Source organism: Azolla caroliniana, unplaced genomic scaffold (assembly GCF_043228905.1).
Source record: "Azolla caroliniana isolate FFs.n. ecotype wild unplaced genomic scaffold, voAzoCaro1.0.p SCAF_4, whole genome shotgun sequence".
NCBI classification, from domain to species: Eukaryota; Viridiplantae; Streptophyta; class Polypodiopsida; order Salviniales; family Salviniaceae; genus Azolla; species Azolla caroliniana.
Window position 1 is genome coordinate 24,243,141 of NW_028230439.1, and position 23,385 is coordinate 24,266,525.

The following is a 23,385-nucleotide window of genomic DNA, read 5'->3' on the forward strand; positions in this document are numbered from 1 at the left end:
GGACCCGGTCGACAAGAAGATATTCAGGAGTCGAGACATCATCTTCATGGAGGACAAGACACTCGCCGACTGGGAGTCGGAGAAGAAGATGAAGAGCTCCAAGTCGACCGGTGAGGATCAACTCTACGAAGAGCAGTCCCGACCGGCAAGGGACCGGTTAGCACTCGAGGATCCGGCCGAAGACGGTGAAGAAACAGAACCGGCCGAAGAAGATGAAAATGATACCGGAACCGGCCCCGATCCCGAAATGGATTCGGATGAAGAAGAATCGGAAGAACCGGTTACCGAAGCTCCGGAACGGAGATATCCTCTAAGAGAGAGAAGGGCCCCCCGGAGATTTCCGGAACTAGAGCACGTGCTGCTAACCGACGAGGGGGAGCCGGAGAGCTTTGAAGAAGCAAAACATGACACCCAGAGCCGCAGGTGGTTGAGTGCCATGCAGGACGAGATGGATTCCCTGCATGAGAACCACACATATGAACTTGTGGAGTTGCCGAAAGGAAAGCGGGCACTTCGAAACAAGTGGGTGTTCAAGCTGAAACCGGGAGATGCCGGAAACCCCCCGAGATACAAAGCCAGGATCGTGGTGAAGGGGTTTCAGCAGAAGAAGGGCGTCGACTTCGACGAGATATTTGCCCCGGTAGTGAAGATGACCTCCATCCGGACGGTGCTGAGCATAGCGGCAAGCATGGACCTCGAGGTAGAACAGATGGACGTGAAGACGGCATTCCTTCATGGTGACCTCGATGAAGAGATCTACATGCAGCAACCGGAAGGATTCGAGAAGAAAGGGAAGGAGCACCTGGTATGCCGGTTGAAGAAGAGCCTTTACGGACTGAAGCAGGCTCCCCGGCAATGGTACCGGAAGTTCGACTCCTTCATGACCGACGAAGGGTACCTCAAAACGCAGTCCGACCACTGCGTGTTTGTGAAGAAGTTCGAAGGAGGAGACTTTCTAATACTCCTCCTGTACGTGGACGACATGTTGATCGTCGGACGGGACCAGGTCAAGATACGGATGCTGAAGAAGGCTCTTCACCGAACCTTCTCAATGAAGGACTTGGGTCCGGCGAGACAAATACTAGGGATGCACATCATCCGGGACCGGAGTAAGAAGCAGTTGTGGCTGTCACAGGAGAAGTACGTGACGAAGGTGCTTAAACGGTTCAACATGTCGGAAGCAAGACCGGTCGGATCGACCCTCCCGGCAAACTGCAAGCTGTCCAGCAAGCAAAGCCCCAAGACAAAGGCTGAGAAGGAGGACATGATGAAAGTGCCATATGCCTCTGCCGTCGGAAGCTTGATGTACGCAATGGTGTGTACAAGACCGGACATTGGATACGCAGTCGGAGTGGTGAGCCGGTACATGAGCAATCCCGGCAAAGAGCATTGGAACGCGGCCAAGTGGATACTCCGATACCTGAAGGGCACGGCAAACGTGTGCCTCCGATTCGGCTCCGGTAAGCCCGAACTCGATGGCTTCACCGATTCGGATATGTCGGCTGATGCAGATACCAGCCGGTCCACATCAGGGTATGTGATGACGTATGCAGGGGGAGCTGTTTCATGGCAGTCGAGGCTGCAGAAGACGGTTGCGTTGTCAACCACGGAGGCGGAGTACATGGCGGCTGTTGAAGCCGGCAAGGAAATAATATGGATGAAGGACTTCATTAGAGAGCTCGGTATCCGGCAGGAGGAGTACCGACTCTACTGCGACAGTCAGAGTGCAATCCACCTTGCGAAGAACGCGGCCTATCACTCCCGGACGAAGCACATCCAGCGAAGATATCACTGGATCCGGGAAAGGATAGAAGACAAGGAGTTCGTGCTGACAAAGATCCACACGGACGAGAACGGGTCGGATATGCTGACCAAGGTGCTCACACCCGACAAGCTGGAAGCATGCCGGAAGAGGATCGGATTGGAAAGACATCCCATGCCGAAGTGAAGGGGGAGTTTGTTGGGATTACGGTCCCTTCGGATGGGATGGTCGGATGTCGGAGATGAATGCCGACGAGCCCGGTTTCGGTTTCGGAACCGGATGATGAAGACCTCGGCTTCGGAGCCGGATGACGAATGTACCCGGAGAGCGATCCGGATGCAGGGACATATCCGTGAATATGTTTGCTATGGGCCCCTGAGGCTATAGTTGTAAATAGCCCCAAAGTCATATATGTATAAATATGACTTAGGGCAAACTGTTTTATTGCTGCTGATCATTTTTCTGTTTTTTCCACTCAAGAGGAGTGAAGAGGGAGCAGCCGTGTGAGAGAGAGAGAGAGAGAGAGATAGAGCGTGAGAGAGGAAGAGGACGACGCCTCTGTGTATTTCCGCCGCCTGTGGCGAGGACAGCGAGCTCAAGGTCGTCGCCTTGCAGCTCGCCATTGTATACTTCTCTTTGTATAGTGTTGGTTTGGAGTCTTGTACTCCCGTGGTTTTTCCCATCTAGGGTTTTCCACGTTAATCCCTGTGTATTCGTGTGTTTCTCTCTGTGGTTCCTATTTTCTGCTGCATTGATTCGCGATTACTCGGTTGTGGCCGAGTGGTGAAGGTGAATCGAAGCGTCGATTCCCAACACGTACTGTGTATATTCAAGCTCTCCATTAAACCTGCATATTTTCTATGTTCGGTTTTCTACTTGCTTCCGCACGCTATTCTTTACAGTGCACATACTCCACCCCGTCGATTCCTCCGATGTTCCCCAGTTTCTCACCATGACCCGGAATCTTCACGACATCGTAGCAAAGGGCTACGCACAAACACAGGGCATCGACTATGAAGAGACCTTTGCCCTGGTGGCAAAGATGATAACCATGCGAACCGTGATAGCGCTTGCATCAACAAAAGGGTAGCACCTCCACCAGATGGATGTCAAGAACGCTTTTCTTCAAGGCGAATTAGAAGAGGAGGTGTACATGATACAACCACCCAGCTTCGAATCCAACATTGATCCGAAAGCCATATGCCGACTCAAGAAGCCCCTCTACGGCCTTAAGCAAGCACCACATGCTTGGCACTCGAAGATAACACAATATCTTCATCGAATCGGTTTCTGAATGTCAAAAGTCAACAATTCTTTGTATGTAATAAGCGATTCCGAAAGTCCAATCGTCATCATCCTATACGTGTATGATCTGGTCATTGGAGGTGAGCATCTAGTCGACATCAACAAGGTCAAATCCCTCCTTTCCAACAAATTCGAGATGACGGACATGAAAGAGCTCCACTACTTCCTTAGCATCGAGGTAATTCGGACTCCAGCCGGGATTATGATCTCCCAACGGCACTACATTCTCAACTTGTTATACAAGTTTGGGATGCTGAGTGCAAGTCTGTGGCAACACCTCTCGACCGAAACCTCAAACTAGATGCCAATTCTGGCACCACAGAGTGTGAGCCGACTCAGTATCGACAACTAATCGGTAGTCTTATCTACCTCACGATCACTCGACCAGACATGAGCTATCTGGTCGGCCTTCTTAGTTAGTTCATGCAAACGCCACAAGATATCCATTTGGATTGTGCTAAGAGAGTGCTACCATACGTGAGTGGAACAATGGACTATGGCATTCTCTATAAGTCGGCCACGCCAATTCAACTTGAGGGGTACACAGATGCCGAATGGGCAGGCTACAAAGCCGACTGACAATCAACCTCTAGTTTCGTCTTCTCCCTCGGAAGTGGAGCCATCTCCTGGAGTAGCAAGAAGCAACCAACCATTGCTCTTTCGAGCACAAAGGCCGAATACAGGGGCACAGCGGTGGCTGCATGTGAAGTTGTATGGATCAAGAGGATATTAAAGAATTTGGGCATTCCCATCAAAGATCTAATTCTCCTTTACTACGACAACATGAGCAGTATTTATCTGGCTCGGAACCCGGTGTTCCACGCACGCACGAAGCATATCGAAGTGCACTATCACTTCATTCGAGAGCGTGTTCAGGCTAGCGATGTCGACCTTCAACATATCACTACGAATCTTCAGATAGTCGACATCTTCACCAAAGCCCTAGGAGCTGACAAGCTTCGGCAATTCTTGCCAGACCTTGGATTGACCTTGGATTGACAGTCCTTGACTTGCCAAGCTTGAGGGGGAGTACAAGCGAAAACCGCATACCGTCCGAACTGGATACGAGCTGAAGCAGACATCAACCAAAGTAGCCGACCAAAGTTGAGCTTGAGGGGGCGTGTTGAGAATCAAGCTCAACCTAGTCTAGTGTGTGAACACACCCTTGAGAGTGTGCACTCAAAGGTCAAAAGTCACATAACTATGACACATAACTAATGAGTTTTCACATTCCCCATGACCCATGAGCTTCAGTAGTTAATAAAGAGAGTGAGTGACTATATAAAGCACTCTCCTCCTACTTTGTAATTAGGTCGATTAATCTCCTTTGTAAGATACATCTTCTTGAGTATTCTATTGTTGTTCAAATCTATCTATCTTGTGTTTCTCTCTCTCTCTCTCTCTCTCTCTCTCTCTCTCTCTCTCTCTCTCTCTCTCTCTCTCTCTCTCTCTCTCTCTCTCTCTCTCTCTCTCTCTCATACACACACACACACTCACAACACATATCTCTAGTCTATTCCGCTGCACAAGAATCACCATCGATTCTTTACAGTTCGGTTTTGACACTCTCAAACCAAACCAAACCGTTGCCGATTGTTACGTGGGACCCAAAAAAGCAAGATTCTTCATGTTAGACCAATAATCATGGCTCCCAACAAGTCTCTTTAAGAAGATGCAAATGGAAGGTAGACAACTTGATGTTTCATACATTGGCTAGGGCCCTTGCCAACCATCCCAATGACCTAAGGTTTTATAAATTGAACATCACACGTCCCATTTACTAGGCCATTGTTGGACTCTTAAGAGATGTTATTAATCCCCCCCCTTTGCATTATTAGTTGTGAGTAAATTACAAAACATTGTCTCCAAAATACTGAAATATAGAAAGGGAAATTTCATAGTAATCCAATATGCATGGCATGAGGAAAGATTGAGCAAAATTATCTCATGGTCAAGATGAAGCAATGGCAACTAGGAAGGGTTGGATTTTGGTGAAGGGTTTCAACCCTTGTCATGGAAGTGGTTCCAGCAATTATATATATATATATACAATTATATGAGGATATTTCACCTATTATACTTTTCTCCCCGAAAAACCTTTCCCCTTAGATAAAATGGCTTCACAAATTTACTTAAAACACCCGACTGTTTAAAATATAACTCTTGTATTCTGACTTTAGTATTATTTAATACGATACAAATTTGATTAACAAATTGGCATTACAGATTCACTTCCTTCAATCTAATAACAATAATGAATCTTCCAATATATTTATAGCCTTAAAGAAAAAAACATTTCGATGAATTGACACAAGATGATATACTACCCTCTCAAGGTGATCCAAATGATTGGACATTATTAGAACTATTAGGGAAAGAAGACATGGAGGAGTCTCTCGAAGCACTTTCAAATCCATATGGATGCTTCCGTGAATTCTTGGCCGGCTCTACTGTTGAAGATCCAGATTCGGGATAATCAACGTCAACAAGCTCCTCTAGTTGTTTCACAACCTCCCCCATGGATGGCCTATCAACCCCATGGTTTTGAACACATGATAATGCTAGCCTTACAAATGCACCTAGTTCTGAAAGTTCTTCTTCTCGGAGCCTTGGGTCTAGTAGAGACCTCACACTTGATAATCCGCCTTTATCTATGGCTGTTTTCACCTCATTCACTATGTTTTTGCCACGTTCAAGTGGGGCCCTTGCTGTTATAAGTTCCAACAGCACAACCCCAAAGCTGTACACATCACTTTTCTTTGAAAGTTGTTGAGACATGTAGTACTCTGGATCCAGGTACCCCTATACACATAGCGAAAGAATTAGGAACATATATACATACTCTCGATACACATGTATCGTAAAGATATACGATCAAGATTTGGTACATATGTACATACACACATGTATGATGTTATTTGAACAAAATACATTACCTCAGTCCCTTTCACTTGTGTTTCTACCACTTGATACCCATCTCCATCTCTAGGCCCGACCTTTGACACGCCAAAATCTGCCACCTTCGCTATACTCCTCTCATCCAGAAGAATATTTGTGGATTTTATGTCCCTATGGATGATGGGCGGTGTCACAAGCTCATGGAGATATGCAAGACCTCTAGCTGTACCAAGTGCAACCATAAGTCGCCGCCGCCAATTCATCCGCGAACCACCGCGTCCTATCACAAGCTTACCAAAATCAGAGTATATTCCTTTAATGCATTTTAGATATGTATATGTGGACAGACTTATAAATCAATATACATAGGCTTGTATGTACGTGCGTATCTTTGGATGTATATATGTGTATGAATTGTATTATGTATGTGGTTATGTACGGAGGTGCATTTGTATGTATGATTATATGTACCATTCATGGGTATGGATGTAGGTACACATGTATGCATAGCATATGTACATACATATGCACATTCATATGTGTATGGATGTACAGTATGTATGCATGTGTGTGCATACATATGTACATATGTATAGATGTACAATGTACGGATGTGTGTAATGTTGCCATGTGTGTGTGTGTGTGTGTGTGTGTGTGTGTGTGTGTGTGTGTGTTTGTATGCATTATCACCTAATAGATTATCCCAAAGATTGCCTTTGGCCATGAACTCATACACGAGCATTTGCTCTAACCAACAACATTTTTATGATGTACTCGAGATAGCAGCTCGATTTCATTCTTGAACTGCATTGCACCTTGCATTGCATCTTTCCGTGCCCTTTTGATTGCAACTTGCTCCCCTGTTGAAATAATGCCTTTATACACCTGATTTAAATGTATCGAAATCAGTAAACTTTGTTCATCTCTCCGCATGAAATTCAATCAAATTGAGATATTTCATGTTAACCACTTGCTAATGGCTCCACCTATACAGCTGATTATATTTCAGGGTGCAATGGACCTTCTCAAACAAGTTTACTTCCTCAATATCCAAAGTCCAAATATTAGCTTATTTAGTGAAATCATACAGAAAAAAGTTTAGGTTCCTTTCCAAAATCCACAAGAAGAGATGAATGCAGACCTTTCCATAGCCTCCTGAGCCAATCTCGTTGCTTTCGCTGAAATTATTACTGGCTTGCTTGAGCTCGCTATAGAGGAAACGCCGAGGTCCTTCGACTTTTGGAGCAGCACCACTCATGGCTTTCGTGTCTGATCCCGGCCATGAAGCTATATAGCATATACAAAGAACAATGATGGTTTGATTGATGAGGATGAGGATAGGAGATTCAGATATCAATATAGAAGATAGTCTGCCATAATTGTAAAATGGAAGGCATGAATTGCATACCAAATGGGTTCTGATGTTCCACAGCTTTGTCTGCTCGCTTCTTCTGGAGAAATGCAAATGCAAGGAGAACAATGATTATCAATGCCACGGTCCCTCCTGCAATTCCAATCCCTAGCTTGGCTGCTATACTCAATCCACCTCCTGGACTACTCTCGTTCACTGAAACAAAAAATGCCAACTCTTCCGCCACTTTTAGACTCTTTTGGACAATTTTTTGCTGGTCTTTTAGAAATGGACTACCATTTTTTTTGCTTTTTCCTTCGAGCAATGCACCATAGGAAACCTCGACCTGAGTTGAAACACACTCACACACACTCATATAATTGCAGACTCACCTGGTAAATCATAAGGGTAAACGTATTGGTTGAAGTCGGGAGGTCCAAAAATATATATGTGGATTCCATTACTTCCTAATGCTGATGAAAATCGCATCACATCATCTCGGGTCCATTTTAAAGCACCGGTATTAGGAAAGATGGATATGGAAACAAACAATTGGTTCTGAGCATTGAAACTTTTTGAGGTTATGACCACCTGGCTCTCTCTAATCTCCAACTGATCAGCAATATACGAGACAAGCTCCTGAAAGTAGGATATATTTTGGAGGGTAGAGAAATGTGGTGCGCGAAAGACTAAAACTCCTTCGTACGGAACAACGCAGGAGCATTTATCAACAGGACTTGGTGTGTAAGTGCCAGCGCAACTATTGTTACAAGATATCGTAGCTGGAGGGCTCTCAATGATAACCGAATTCGGTGAACAATAATTTGCTATGAAACTGCAGACTTGTTCGTTGCCTTGCAGCCTATAATATTAAGCAGAAAAAAAAACAAAGCTAAGCCCATTAATAATATTTTCTTCAACAATGCCAAAAAACAAAATTCAGTTTTTCACTCATAAAGAAGCAATCAAATATTCCCTAATACCGTAGCACTTCAGAAGTTGGGTTAAACGATCCCAAAGTAAGGCCGGCAATCTGGTTGTTCTCTAAAGAAATTAGTGTGAGCATATTGGTGGCCAAGCTGAGATCTAAAGTTCCATTAATCCTGTTGCCGGAAAGCCTTCTGGAAAGAGACTCAAAACAAAACCAAGAAAAAGAACCACATCGGATTGTTAATGGAAGACCAGGTATAATCCATTAACGTAGACTGTATAACAAATATAAGCCATCATACTCACACAGTAGTGAGAACAGGTAAAGCAAACAAGAGCGCTGGAATCTGGCCGTAAATAGTCGTATTTTCCATTAGGCTGCAAAAAACAACACATATTTTTAGCTAGATAACCTCTTACATATTCCACGAATGTCAGCCAAGAGGGGACCATGACATATTAAATAAATTAACTTACATATTTGTGAGTTCCTGCATGGATGTCACCCAAGAGGGGAAAGGCTCATCAAACGAATTATAACTGATATCCCTGCAGTCAAAAGAAAACAGAGTCAGGATATTGCATATATTACTTTTTTATGACGACAATAACCATGTCAAGTCACAATACTTACAGGAACAATAAACTGGTTAGGTTTGAGAGATTGGGTAAAGGACCGCCTAGAAAATTCTGATTCACTTGCCTGCATAAGTGATGATGATGCTGAAGCATTGGAGTGATATATATGTATGTATGTATGTATGTATGTATGTATTCAAATTTCTTACAAACATGTAACCACCATGTTGGTGTGCTAATAATCTTACAATTCAGTTAGGTTCCTGAGCTGACTGATGTTACTTGGAATCGAGCCTTGTAGATTGTTATTGGTAAGCTTCCTGAGAAATTTTGCACAACTCGTTGCAAAGAGATTAAAAACAAAGAAAAACAAAAGAATGAATACCAGTAGGGTCTCTTGTTTGTACTCACATTATGAGAAGGTTACTGCACAGGCCTAGCTCTTCTGGGATAACACCTGTAAACTTATTGGAATCGAGAAGCCTACATAGAGAAAAGTCATGAAATCAACTTCGTGAAGGCCCAAATTATTCCAAGTGACTTAGATATGCATCCATGATGTTGCGTCCACGCCAGTGCGCGCGCAAACACACACACACGTGTATGGTGCCGAAAAATAGCACACTTTCCAGGGTAATTTGATCCAGAAAACTTTGAATTCTGCAGTGAACACTTACAAATGAATCAAGGTCATTCCTGGATGGCATAGAGCTGGGGGTATGCTTTCGGAAAAGGAGTTGTTGTTCAAATGGCTGCAATCAACCCAAACAAAGAAGTAAATTTATTGTTGTCACAACATATATTGTATACATAGTTTATGTATGTATCTATGGATGGATGGATGCATGCATGCATGCACACACACACACATACAGCCACACATACATACATATACATACACACTCCATGGATAGATGGATGCATGCATGTATGTACGTATGTATGGTATGCATGTATGTATTTGATTTGTAAGGAACTCACAAGTGTTTAGCACTCGTCAAGTTGTCTAAGCCGACATTGTCAGCACTCCGTCCATCGGAAGAAGAAGGGAGGGGGCCACTTAGGCGATTGAACGCAACGTCGAGCCAAAACAAGTTGGAGAGCAAGCCTAATTCATTGGGGAGTGACCCAGTGAGATCATTCCCATTCAAATACCTGGTCATAATAGAACCCATTGATTGGTCCACAAGGTATCCAAAATAGTGCATGTGATCATAAGTTGCCAAATTCCAATATGCATTTTTTTACAAATATATGCCAGGAGACAGGGATTTAGCACTTACAGATAAGTTAGGTTCTTCAATTGCCCATATTCCAATGGAATGCTTCCTGTGAAGTAATTCCATTGTAGCATCCTGTTTCCAACGTTTTGATCATACATGTATTCAGAAGTTACATATATTAAGTTTATAGTTAAATAAAAGCTGACAAAACTCATGGGTTTGCTGCAAGTACTGACAGAAATGATAGATGTGAAAGCTGGCTTATCCCTTTAGGAAGGGATCCACTCAAGTTGTTGTAAGAAATGTCCCTGATTCAAGAATTTACAAGCAAATGAATTACAGCCTATTTTAGCAAAATCCATTCAAAAGGATTAAGCCTGCACGATATGATCTATCAAGATAGCAAGGAATTAACTTACAGAGATTGGAGCGAGGCGAGGTTTTGTATATCTTCCGGCAGAGTTCCAACCAATCCCAAGCCAGAGAGACCTCTGCATTTAAGAAGCAAATCTTTATGTAAAAAATGGCATCATCATCAGTGACCATAGAATTGCATGACATCGTTAAACTTCAAATCTATGATGAATATCGATGCCGTGGCGGTGGTCATTCCTTATCGAGTATAATGAACCATAATGTATGATTGAGTAAAATGTTTACGGTGAAGAGAATAATTTTACTCACATCTGTGTAACCCTTTGCGGAGATGAGTTATCACAGTGTATCCCGGTCCAATTAGATCCACAAGGATCTGTGCCAGACCATTGAAGAATGTTTTTCCCTTGCGGTTCCCATGCGTGAACCATCGCCATCAGACCATTCACTGCAAACGCATATGGATGGCAGCAAAAATAGAGAGATAGGTGAATGCTACGGAAATACATTCTGGCATGATCAAGCAAATCAGATACAGACTTTGATACACAGAAGAAGTACAGCATCATTGCAATATCAGAACAAATCACATCATTTGACATGGACATGCCTATTTCCATCTGTATATATGTGTATGTAGGTATGATTTAAATAAAATTTCGTAGACACATATATGTATATAATTAGTTAGATACATGTATATGTATTCATTCAATGATTAGATTTCTTGGGGTATGTATGTGTGTATGTATGTATGTATGTATGTGTGTGTGATTGGGCTAATGTGTTTGATATGTATGTATGATTGCAGCAGTCACCATCATCCTGGTGTGTGGCGGCATCTGCGAATCGAAGCAGACGGGAATTGCAGGAGAGAATGATGAAGATGATAAAGAGGTACGGAAGACGGTAGTGATGCTTCAACATTCTGGCTTGATCTGGTGGGGGTGGTACCAGAGAGGCCAACACCCATTCAGGAAGCATCATCATGGGAGCTACTGTTAAAAATGGTACCGCTACCAAAAAAAGACCAGATGATGATGAAGAAGGTGGTGATGAAATATAGCTATGGTACTGAACAATAGGATCACACATTGTGCATCTGTGATGCAGAGTTCACAAAAACAGCCTGCAGGGGAGATATATATATATATATATATATATACATTATAATACATACATACATACATATATATATATATATATATGCATGCATGAGAAAGAAAGAGACAGAGGACTGGTCAAGACTCCAAACATTTTTTGCACTGACTTTGGAACTCTCTTTTCTGGGCGTTGACTTGAAATGTATATCCTCTGTTTCTTGAAGTGTTTGACTTTTAGCAGTAGAGTTGAGTGCATAACCTTTTAGTATATCCACATAATTTTCCTAAGTAAAAATGCAATGTACTTTGATTTCTTCATTGCTTCCTTTAACTAAAAATGACTACAAACTTCCCCCACGATGATGAAATTCATCACGAAACACTATACATACCCCAATAGCAAATAACAATCGGCAACGCTTCGCTTCGCTTCGGTTTGAGAGGGTCAAAACCGAACCGTTTAAATTTTTTGAAACCTGAACCGAACCGAACCACGAACCCGTTAAACCAAACCATAAAAACTGCGGTTTTGGTTTTTAACTTAGGTCAAATTTAATTTATTTTTTTTAAATTTAAATATTAATTTAAAATATTTCATTTTTTTTAATTTTTTTAATTTTAAAGATAGATCCTAAAATGTGAGAATAAGGTCTAAAAATGAAAAGATTGTTTAGAAACAATTTTTTAGAATTTTTTATAAATTTAAAAATTAAAATTAAAATTTACCATTAAACAGTTTAACCATGGTTTTCACTGTTGAAATCGAACCAAACCAAACCGTTAAGCTGCGGTTTCGCGGTTCGGGAACCGTTGTCGATTGTTAATAGCAAACATTATAGAAATATATATTTCGCACCACATATTCAACTGATCAAACATTACAATGATGTTAATGATCCAATATTCCACATACACTTTTGACCTTCAAAGGATTCACTCCATATACTCTCTCCAAACATCCACAAATGGTTTCCAATGTCTGGTTTCTTTAATCTTATTCATCTCAAAAAAAGAGAAGCTCGTTCACATGCAACATAATCATTATATAAAGATGCATATAGCATCTCGATTGTGGCCTATGTTGTGTTTGATTTTGGACATGAGAGATATTGATAACGAATGTATCTACTTGCCCCCTATCCATGACGAGTATCTATTTTGGGTTCCATGACTCATAAAAGTGATTTCAATGTCATGTGACATTTTTAAAGGCCTTTTAGACATCAGAAAAGCCCTAGTATTGATGGCGATAGTTGTTGAGGTAGAGTATGGTGAACACTAAATATTAAGGGAGTTCGAATATCAAAATAAATTGAGCAAGATATTTTGCATGGCATTAAGGTTGAATTAGTCTTCTAGTTCCATCTTTATGTACCAAATTCCAATTATGAATTATATAGATCATATATAGAAAAAAGTCCTTATTTCAAGCCCAAACAATGAATACAATACATTAAACCCATCTTTTTTTATGATCACTTGATTAGAATAGAGGCACACACAACATCGTTTTTTAGTCAAAATTGGCACCGATATGCACGAGAATAATCACATGTCTGTATTTTATTAAAACAATTTTATTTAGGGATGTAGTTGTAACACCCAATATTTTATGACCTTAAGATTCGTTTCTAAAACCATGTATTATGTTACATTCATTATAAAACTTTTGTGCATTTCAATTATTGATTGTGCACACTATAATACCCACATACATGTTAAAGCATACTTATTAAGATTGTGATTAGTATGCACACCAATTATTTTTAATCGTTTCCACTTATCAAATGGCTCTACAAATTCACTTTCTAAAAGTGATCCTGGGGGTTGAAAACAACACTATAATAGTGCTAACAAATATTCTTATTACTAATACTAATGATATGATCCAATGACCTGGCACATAGCATCTTCAAACATCCTCAATATTGTAGTTTGAAGCCTTTTAAGAACCTTCAAATTTGGAGGGCCCAATCTTACTTGCTTGTTCGAAAACAATTACATGTCTATACAATCATTATGTGTCTTTTCAAAAACATGATCAAGTGTCTTATGCAAATGAAATAATGTAAAATGAATATCCATATTTGTCTCTTGATCCAATGAGATTGATGGCATTTGTGACAATAATACTTATGGTTAAGGTAGAAGAAACTTCTTAGGTAAAGGAGCCATGACAAACATATAAAGGTTTTAGATGTACATACATATGTATATACCTTAAGGATATTCGACATGTATGTATCCATTTACATATAATCCATGTATCTATGAATGTATATGTGATATTTCTATATCTTTGTATTTATCTACATATATCTATTGATTGACTCATAAGTAGGTACTATGTAGGTAGATGTTTATATGCATAGAGACATAATGGTACGTTGATGTGCAACAACTTCATCGCTATATTTTTGTGCACAATCTTCTTGCAATATATGTTCTCCTAGTAGCCACCATGTGCAAACCTATGTCTCCCTTCTTGCAACTTAGTTTTTCTGTGTGTTGTGTTGAAACCACTTGTTATAATCCTCCCCCCCGCACCCATAGATTGTATGAAGGTCCACTATGTGATGATTCTTAAGTTTATCTTGAACCTTTGTGAGCACTAGTAACTTCAAGCAAGGCAATATGAAATATTGAACTTATCTCGATGAAGATCCCACACCAATTGACGAACTTGGAAACCAACAAAGCAAAATTCTTCATATTAGACCAATAATCAAGGCTCACAAACAACTAGTGTGAATGATATACTAATTAGTATAACTAAAGTAGTATTCCTTGGTTTGAGGCATACAAACCATAACAAGGATATGGCATATTGTAGGATAAACAAAGGGCTCAAGTTGTTTCATATATGACATCATCTGTTTGATCAAATGCTTATACTAGCTTTTGTATCACAATAGAAGTGAGACGAAATGTCTCCTTCTGTTTTCTCTATGTACAGTTCTCAAGTAATATATTAAGGTGCATATTTCTTTAAAAAAAGAAATAAAATCTCAAGCACTTGGAACATAGATGCTAAGGCCATACATCTTTGTTTTGGACATGCATCTTATGAAATTGCCAACCGGCGTTGAAAATTATTGTAAAAGTCAACTTGTCAAAATAAAATGTACAATTCAAGGGATGTTTTCGAAGATTCTAGGTAGACGTCTATCAAATCCCAACATCATTGGCAATGAGGAGATTTATCAATACATATTCCTTTCCTTTCTGGTAGTCCTCAACATTTTGGTTATTTTGCCCCCCAAATTTTTGGTACTTCTCAACATTTTGGCTATTTTGCCCCCCAAAATTCTGGTAGTTTTGCTAATCCCCCAATTTGGCTTCACAACATGTCTCCCCAACCGTCTTCGACTTCAATTATCAATAGAACCTTCACTGAGAGAGGGGCTCTAATCAGTTTTATCAAGGACCATTTCTGTGCTCAAAATATAATTGTTGTGGTGGATAAGCATAGTGACAATAGAAAAGTCACTTTCAAGTGCTACTATGGGGGAAAATATCGCAACCCTCTAGGCTTGACTGACGATACTCGCAAAAGACAAACAGGGACTCGTCCGCCGCTGCTTCCCTACCCACACCTCCTCCTCCTCCTCCAGTGGCGGCACCCAGCAGCCACCACCGACCCTCCCCATCGCATCATGTAACAGAAAAAGGAATCCACAGTATTGAAACTTGAGAAAGAAGAAGAAGAAAGAGAAAGAAGGAAGAGTAACTACGCCTCTTTTTTTTTTGGGGGGGGGGGGGGGGGGGGGGGGGGCGGAAATAGGGGGGCCAAAAAGTTTTTTTTTTCTTTTTTTTTGGGGGGGGGGGCAAATAGCCCATTCCTTGTTTTTTAGCCTCAGGTCCACTTTTGGAAAGGGAATTCGCACAAACAGTTTGTAAGAGGAAACAATAAAAAATGTGAGTAATGCATGGATCAATATATTTCGAATAATGTTTTGATATGTGGGTTTTCCGGTAAACTTTACATCCATTTTTAATTATAACATGTTAGGAAAAAGAAACCCACGAAATACAAGGAACTCTTAAGAATACAATGTGGAACTACGAAAATGCTGAGAAGTTCACACATTCTTTTGAATATTAATGGACAAGTCACATGACCACAGTCTACCACCTTAGATTGTCAATGCTTTAAAAATGCATGTTCCGCGAAATTTTGCAGACTCCGCATTCAATGCCAAGAATTGGATCACCATTTTATGACCGTCTTCCCGCTCAAGAACAAAATTAACATTGTGGGATAATTGGAGCAAGAGAATCATTTCCACTCCAAATCCAAAATGTACATACTCAATTTTCTCGTTTCGTCGCCAATTCCACACATAGATAGTTTCATCAGAATATAAAATTGCGCAAATACACACACACACCTTGGTACACACGATAAACAAACGCTAATGATTTCTGTTGCCATGCATCCGTCCGGGGAAATAGTGCCTTCAATTCTGTTGTCATTTCAATGAACACCTCATAACCCTAAACCTTCCCTAAAACCTAAACCCTAAACCCTAAATCCTAAGTGAGAGAAAGACCAGGGTCAAAGGGACAAAGTCAAGCAAGATGACCATGTCAGAATCTTCCTTTCCATTTCTGTCTAATCTGAAGATCCGGTATGATCTAACTGCCTCTAAGCAGTACATAAAGACTGAGCACACACTCTACTACGGGTCTACCACCACCATCTCTTCTGGTATCCCTCTTTAGCCATCAATTCATCTTTAGCAGAGCTCCTGATGATGATGATGATGGTCATGAAACATTGTTTGATGCCTCCATATACAGGGGTATTGCAGCCTCATTTGGCCAGAGCTGCACCACCACATCCAGCACGCAGATTATTGAGGCATCCCTACTTTTGGCAGTACCTCTTTTTCCTCTTCATCAATCTCTCATGCAACGTCTGTTTTACAGAATCTGCCACACACCAGGATGATGGTGACCACTACATACATTCATATATAAAACAAAAACTTATTACATGATCACACACGCATACCTCAGGAAATCACATAATCATTGCATACATATGTATCTGATTTATATTGTTTAGTGCATATCATACATACCTATACACACATGTACCATCAATGATCTTCAGTATGCATATATTTCTTTGAATTTGTATCAGTATATAATGCATGCATACACACACACACACATGGATGTGCGTGGGTATGTGTATGCCTGATGATGTAATTTCTTCTGACGCGTATGTATACATGCATGGATTATCTTCAGTATGCATATATTTCTTTGAATTTGTATCAGTATGTAATGCATCCATACACACACACACATGGATGTGCGTAGGTATGTGTATGCCTGATGATGTAATTTCTTCTGATGCGTATGTATACATGCATGGATGATGTTTTTCTGTTGTATGTAATTTGCTTGATCCTACCAGAACGAATCAATGCAGTGTGTTTTGTAATTTGCTTGATCCTACCAGAACGAATTTTCAGACAGACAGCATTTCTCGTACTCCATTGATTCTGATGACATCCATATGCTTTTACAGTGGATGGTTTGCTGGCGATGGTTGAGGTCTGGGGACAACATGGGAGCTCCATTCTTCAATGGTCTGGCACAGATCCCTGTGGAACTAACTGGACAGGGATAGTCTGTGATAATTCCTCCCCTCAAAGAGTCACAGAGATGTGAGTAAAATCAATAAGATCACAATATTTATCCTAAACCCTGAACCCTCACAATTTTTACTCGATTCACTGTACTTGATACCAAATTTACTCAATGCTACATTTCACATATATCTGCTGTTTAGTGATGTCCTGCAATTTATGGTGGTGGTGGTGGTGGTGGTGGTGATGATGATGATGCCATTTTTCTGCATAAGGATTTGCTTCTTATAAAATCTGCAGAGGTCTCTCTGGCTTGGGATTGATCGGACATCTTCCAGAGGATATAAAAAACCTCGCTTCACTCCAATCTCTGTAAGCTCTATCACTTGTCTACCTTAGATCCGTCATCGTAATCCTGGTTAATCCTTTTCATTAGATCTTGATAATATAAGCATGTATTGATTTGGTTTTGAATCCTTTATGAATCAGGGACCTTTCTTACAACAATTTGACTGGATCCCTCCCCAAAGGGATTAGCCAGCTTCTCCATCTGTCACTGCTGTCAGTACCTGCAAGCAACTCCATAAATTTAGTCATCTTATAAAATTTAACGAAAAAAAACTAATATGTAATGTAGCATCTGAGTTCATGTATCATCAAATCATTGAAAACAGGGTGCTACAACAGAATTACTTCACAGGAAGCATTCCATCAGAGTATGGGCAATTGAAGAATCTAACCTATCTGTAAGTTGCTAAATCTTTTGTCTCAAAATCATATATTTGTTCCAAAGAATAATAATATTGGGATTTGGCAACTTAGGATCACATTGCACTATTTTTGGATGCCTTGTGGATCAATGAATGGTGGGATTTGGCAACTTAGGATCAGATTGCACTATTTTTGTTGAATGCCTTGTGGATCACTCAATTTGGTTCTACGATAACCAAGTATTTGATCCATATGGGTTCTATTATAACCAAGTATTTGATCCATATGGTTCTATTATGATATGACCAGGTATTTGAATGGGAATTATCTCACTGGCTCACTTCCCAATGAGTTGGGCTTGCTCTCCAACTTGTATTGGCTCGACATTGCGTTCAATCGCCTAAGCGGTCCCCTCCCTTATTCTTCCGACGGGCAGAGTGTTAACAATGTCGGCTTAGACAACCTGACAAGTGCTAAACACTTGTGAGTTCCTTACAATTCGGATACATACATACATACATACATACATACATACATACATACAGAGTACATATGCATCGACCATGCCTATGCATTGATGTGCATTCGCACACATGCATACACATCCATATTCCATGCATACATGTATATCTATGCATCCATACATGCATGTATCCATACATGCACGCACATGCATATGTACATGCATGTATACATACATACATACGTGCAAACAACATATATACATATATACAAACACAATATACACGCACACAACTTAAAATTGCATACAAATTCATAACTTTAATGTGTTTATGTGGGTTGTTTGCAGCCATTTGAACAACAACTCCTTTTCCGGTAGCATACCCCCAGCTCTATGCCATCCAGGAATGACCTTGATTCATTTGTAGGTGTTCACTGCAGAAATTCAGAGTTTGGTGGAGCAAAATTAGTCTGGAATTAAGTGTACCTGCATTCATTGAGATATAGTCACATGTACATACATGCATCATATATATATTTGTGTATCTATTTGTGTATTTCTGAGATGTGACAGCGCTGCAAAGTAACATAATATACAAGGTATAAAGTTAGGACATAGCCTCATGGATGCATATATATCTAAGCCCCTTGGAATAATTTGAGCCTTCCCAAGCTGATTCATCACTTCTTTTCTATGTAGGCTTCTCGATTCCAATGATTTCACTGGTGTTATTCCAGAAGAGCTAAGCCTATGCAGTGACCTTCTCATAATGTGAGTACAAACAAAATGACCCTACTGGGATTCATTCTTTTGTCTCTCCAATTTTTTAATATCACTATGGGGGAGGTGACCTCCAAAATTTCTCAGGAAGCTTACTAATAACAATCTACGAGGCTCGATTCCAAGTAACATCAGTCAGCTCAAGAACTTAACTGAATTGTAAGATTATTAGCACACCAACATTGTTGCAATGTGTTTGGAGAAAATTTGAATACATATATCATACATATATTATATATTATATGTATATGTATATGTATATTTCATTCCAATGCTTTAGCATCATCGTCACTTATGCAGGCAAGTGAGTCAGAATTCATTAAGTAGTCCTTTGCCCAATCTTTCAAATCTAACAAGTTTGTCCATCCTGTAAGTGTTGAGACTTGATATGATTACAAATAAACCAGTTATATATCATGCTTACTCTGTTTTTCTCTTCACACAGGGATATCAGTTATAATTTGTTTAATGAACCTTTCCCTTCTTGGGTGACATCCATGCAGGAACTCACAAATATGTAAATTAATCTATTTAATATTCCATGTCCCCTCTTCGCTGACATTCGTGGAGTATTTAAGAGATTAGCCAACAATATGTGTTGCTTTTTGCAGCCTAATGGAAAATACAACTATTTTGGGCCAGATTCCAGCTTCCTTGTTTGCTTTACCTGTTCTAACTACTGTGTGAGTATGATGGCTTATATTTGTTATACAGTCTACGTTAATGGATAATACCTGATCTTCCATTAACAATCCGATGTGGGCCTTTTTCTTGTCTTTGTTTTGGATGCTTTTCCAGAAGGCTTTCGGGCAACAGGATTAATGGAACTTTAGATCTCAGCTTGGCCACCAATATGCTCACACTAATTTCTTTAGAGAACAACCAGATTGCCAGCCTCACTTTGGGATCGTTTAATGCGAATCCAGAAGTGCTCCGGTATTAGGGAATATTAATTTGCTACTTCATGAGCAAAAAACCTAATAGAATTGTTGTTGCATTGTTGAAGAGTACGTTATATATGGTTGAATTTTCTTTTTTCTGCTTAATACATAGGCTGCAGGGCAATCAACAAGTGTGCAATTTGATAGCATATCAGAACACGTATTGTTCCAGAAATTTGTCGGGATCGGTTATCTTTGACAGCCCTCCAGCCCCTACACCTTGCAGCAATGTTTGTCCTGACACTTACTTACCAAGCCCTATTGATAATTGCTCATGTGTTCTTCCTTACAAAGGACTGTTGATCTTTCGCGCCCCACTATTCACAACCCTTGAAAATACATCCCACTTTCAGGAACTCATCTTGTATATTGCAGATCACTTGAAGATTAGTCAGAGCCAGGTGGACATAACCTCAGCCTATTTCAATGCTCAGAACCAATTGCTAGTTGCCATATCCATCTTTCCTAATATCGGTACCTCAGCATGGAGCCGAGATCATGTGATTCAATTTTCATATGCACTAGGAAATAAGGGAATCCACATAAATATTTTTGGACCTCCCCTGTTCATCCAGGACCCTTATAGTTATGACGGTGAGTCTTCTCTTTCACATCATGCACATGAGAAGTTGGAGTCCCAAACAAGTCTGAAAATGGGAAAATGTTGGCATTCTTTTTTCAGTGAATGTGGGTAACTCAGGAAGTGGATTGAGTATGGCAGCCAAGTTAGGGATTGGTGTTGGAGGGGGGGCTGCATTATTGATGATCATCATTCTACTTGCATTTGCAATTTTGCAGAAGCAGCGAGCGGAGAAAGCAAATGAACACCGGAACCCATTCGGTATGCAATCCATTCCTTTCATTTTATGATAATAGCTGACTATGTTATATATTGATTTCTGAATCTCCAATCATTGTTATTGATCAAACTAAAAAACAAATGTATACTATATAGCATCATGGCAGGGATCAGACACTAGGGACAATAGTGGTGCTGCACCAAAATTACAAGGACCCCGGTGCTTCTCCTATAGTGAGCTCAAGAAAGCCAGTAACAATTTCAGTGAAAGCAATGAGATTGGTTCAGGGGGCTATGGAAAGGTCTGCATTAATCTTTTTGTGTATGTTTAGACACATGCAAACATTGAATACAAACACTAACAGCTTAAAACAATTGTACGTATACTTTGATATAGAGATCAATGAGAAACCCTAGGATTTCATGTAACAAATATTTACTGTTTAAAATAGATTAAGCAAAAAACATGTTCACCTAGGATTAGGATATTGAGTGTCGATTTTTCCCACTAGCTGAATTGCATGAATTTTGGGAGGTTATATTGGGACTTTTGAAGGTCCCAGGGACTCTGAAATTTGATAAATTGGATAGGCTGAACTTATTGAGATTGTTGAACATGGGTTCTCTCAATTTGATTGAAGTTCATACAGAGAAACAACAAGAGAGAAGACTAATTTATTAAATTTGATACATTTAATCAGGTGTATAAAGGAATTACTTCGGCAGGGGAGCAAGTTGCAATAAAAAGGGCACAAAAAAACTCAATGCAAGGTGCATCACAGTTCAAGAATGAAATTGAACTGCTATCTCGTGTACATCATAGAAATGTGGTTGGTTTAGTTGGATTTTGCTGTGAGCAAGGGGCGCAAATGCTCGTGTACGAGTTCATGGCCAAAGGAAATCTTCGGGATAATCTATTAGGTGAATATAAGTATACATACATACATACATACAATATATGTACATACGTATACACACATCATGAACACATAGATTTATTTCATATACATACAAAAATTCACACATGATATGTACATATGTACATCCATACATTGATACGTACATACATCCATGCTTATAATCATACACACATACAAACAAAGATACATACATATGTATGTACAAACATGCAGACAAACATACACATACAGAAGCAACTATGCAAACAAAGATACATACATGGAAAGGTACATACATACAAACATATATCGATATATACATATAAAAATATATGCATACACATCAATAATATGCATTAGAAACGGGTCTCTGATTTTTATAAGCTTCTGACAGGACGTGGTGGTTCGAGCATGAATTGGCGACGGCGACTCATGATTGCACTGGGTTCAGCTAGAGGTCTTGCATATCTCCATGAGCTTGTGACACCACCCATCATCCATAGAGACATAAAATCCACAAATATTCTTCTGGATGCGAAAAGTGTAGCCAAGGTGGCAGATTTTGGCATGTCTAAAGTTGGGCCTATAGAGGGATTAGGAAACCAAGTGGTAGAAACACAAGTGAAAGGAACTCCGGTAATGTATTATGCTCAAATATAATTATATGTATGTACATACATTACTAGATATCCTTAATAAGATACATATGTATGTAGGTTAATATGTATATGTGCCGAATGTTCTACATATGTGTAGGGGTACTTGGATCCAGAGTACTACATGTCTCAACAACTTTCAGAGAAAAGTGATGTATACAGCTTTGGGATAGTGCTATTGGAACTCATAACAGCAAGGCCCCCAATTGAGCGTGGCAAATACATAGTGAATGAGATGAAGTCAGCCATGGATAAAGGTGGATTGTCAAGTGTGAGATGTCTACTAGATCCAAGGCTCCAGAAAGAAGAACTATTGGAACTAGGCACATTGGTAAAGATTGCATTGTCGTGTGTTCAAGACCATGGGATAGATAGGCCATCCATGGGGGAGGTTGTGAAGCAACTAGAGGAGCTTGTTGGCCTTGAGTATCCCGAATCCGGATCCTCGACAATGGAGCCGGTGAAGAATTCACGGAAACATCCCTATGGATTTGATAGCGCCTCGAGGGACTCCTCCAATTCTTCTTTCCCTAATAGTGCTAGTAATGTCCAGCAATCATTTGGATCCTTTGAGAGGGTACTATTATCCATTGTCATATAAACCAGAAGAAAAACTTTTACTATGTCACTGTGCAACTTTCCGATATATAGGTTGTAAATATATTAGGAGACTCATTATTATTATTAGGGTAGTGAGAAATGAATTTGTAATGTTATTTCCTTAACTTAAATTTGTTTAGTTCTGTAATCCTGCTGTCAAAATATGAATATTTTTGTTTACACTCGGGGTGTGGAAAGTGAAAATTGTAAAACCATTTTGTCAGGGAAGGTTTTTTTCCAGAGGAAAGTGTAATAGTCTAAATATGAATGTCTTCCTTCCGTATCCAGATATATACAATTAGGGCGATAATCTAGTGGAATTACTATATATATTCCTCATGGCCCCAATCCATATGATTAACAATCAATCCATGCTAACAAATCATTGACAACCCTATGACATTAAC

At 40.1% G+C, this 23,385-nt stretch overlaps 1 protein-coding gene and 1 pseudogene across 3 annotated transcripts; one reads left to right on the forward strand and one right to left on the reverse strand.

The window, feature by feature from the left end:
* Positions 1–5,349: 5,349 nt before the first annotated feature.
* On the reverse strand, positions 5,350–11,537 carry LOC147865549 (leucine-rich repeat receptor protein kinase HPCA1-like; annotated as a pseudogene). Its single transcript, XR_015529662.1, has 19 exons — positions 11,242–11,537; positions 10,733–10,871; positions 10,468–10,539; positions 10,285–10,356; positions 10,109–10,180; positions 9,807–9,980; positions 9,503–9,577; positions 9,237–9,308; positions 9,074–9,145; positions 8,881–8,949; positions 8,724–8,795; positions 8,553–8,624; positions 8,300–8,437; positions 7,709–8,178; positions 7,374–7,532; positions 7,107–7,252; positions 6,656–6,850; positions 6,004–6,245; positions 5,350–5,869 (listed from the first exon to the last, which is right to left on the reverse strand). The product of XR_015529662.1 is annotated as a leucine-rich repeat receptor protein kinase HPCA1-like (transcript).
* A 4,747-nt stretch (positions 11,538–16,284) lies between these two features.
* LOC147865550 (leucine-rich repeat receptor protein kinase HPCA1-like) lies at positions 16,285–23,160 on the forward strand. Of its 2 annotated transcripts, XM_087318387.1 has the most exons (20): positions 16,285–16,482; positions 17,069–17,207; positions 17,430–17,501; positions 17,619–17,690; positions 17,804–17,875; positions 18,150–18,323; positions 18,652–18,726; positions 19,003–19,074; positions 19,171–19,242; positions 19,384–19,452; positions 19,529–19,600; positions 19,695–19,766; positions 19,882–20,019; positions 20,137–20,254; positions 20,378–20,618; positions 20,707–20,865; positions 20,980–21,125; positions 21,525–21,744; positions 22,117–22,358; positions 22,479–23,160. In XM_087318387.1, exons 1-20 carry the CDS (start codon positions 16,287–16,289, stop codon positions 22,977–22,979), a joined length of 2,922 nt encoding a protein of 973 aa, XP_087174513.1. In that variant the 5' UTR covers positions 16,285–16,286; the 3' UTR covers positions 22,980–23,160. The 2 variants fall into 2 exon arrangements, with proteins under 2 accessions (XP_087174513.1, XP_087174511.1); XM_087318385.1 differs by having other exon boundaries at positions 20,137–20,618.
* Positions 23,161–23,385: the final 225 nt, after the last annotated feature.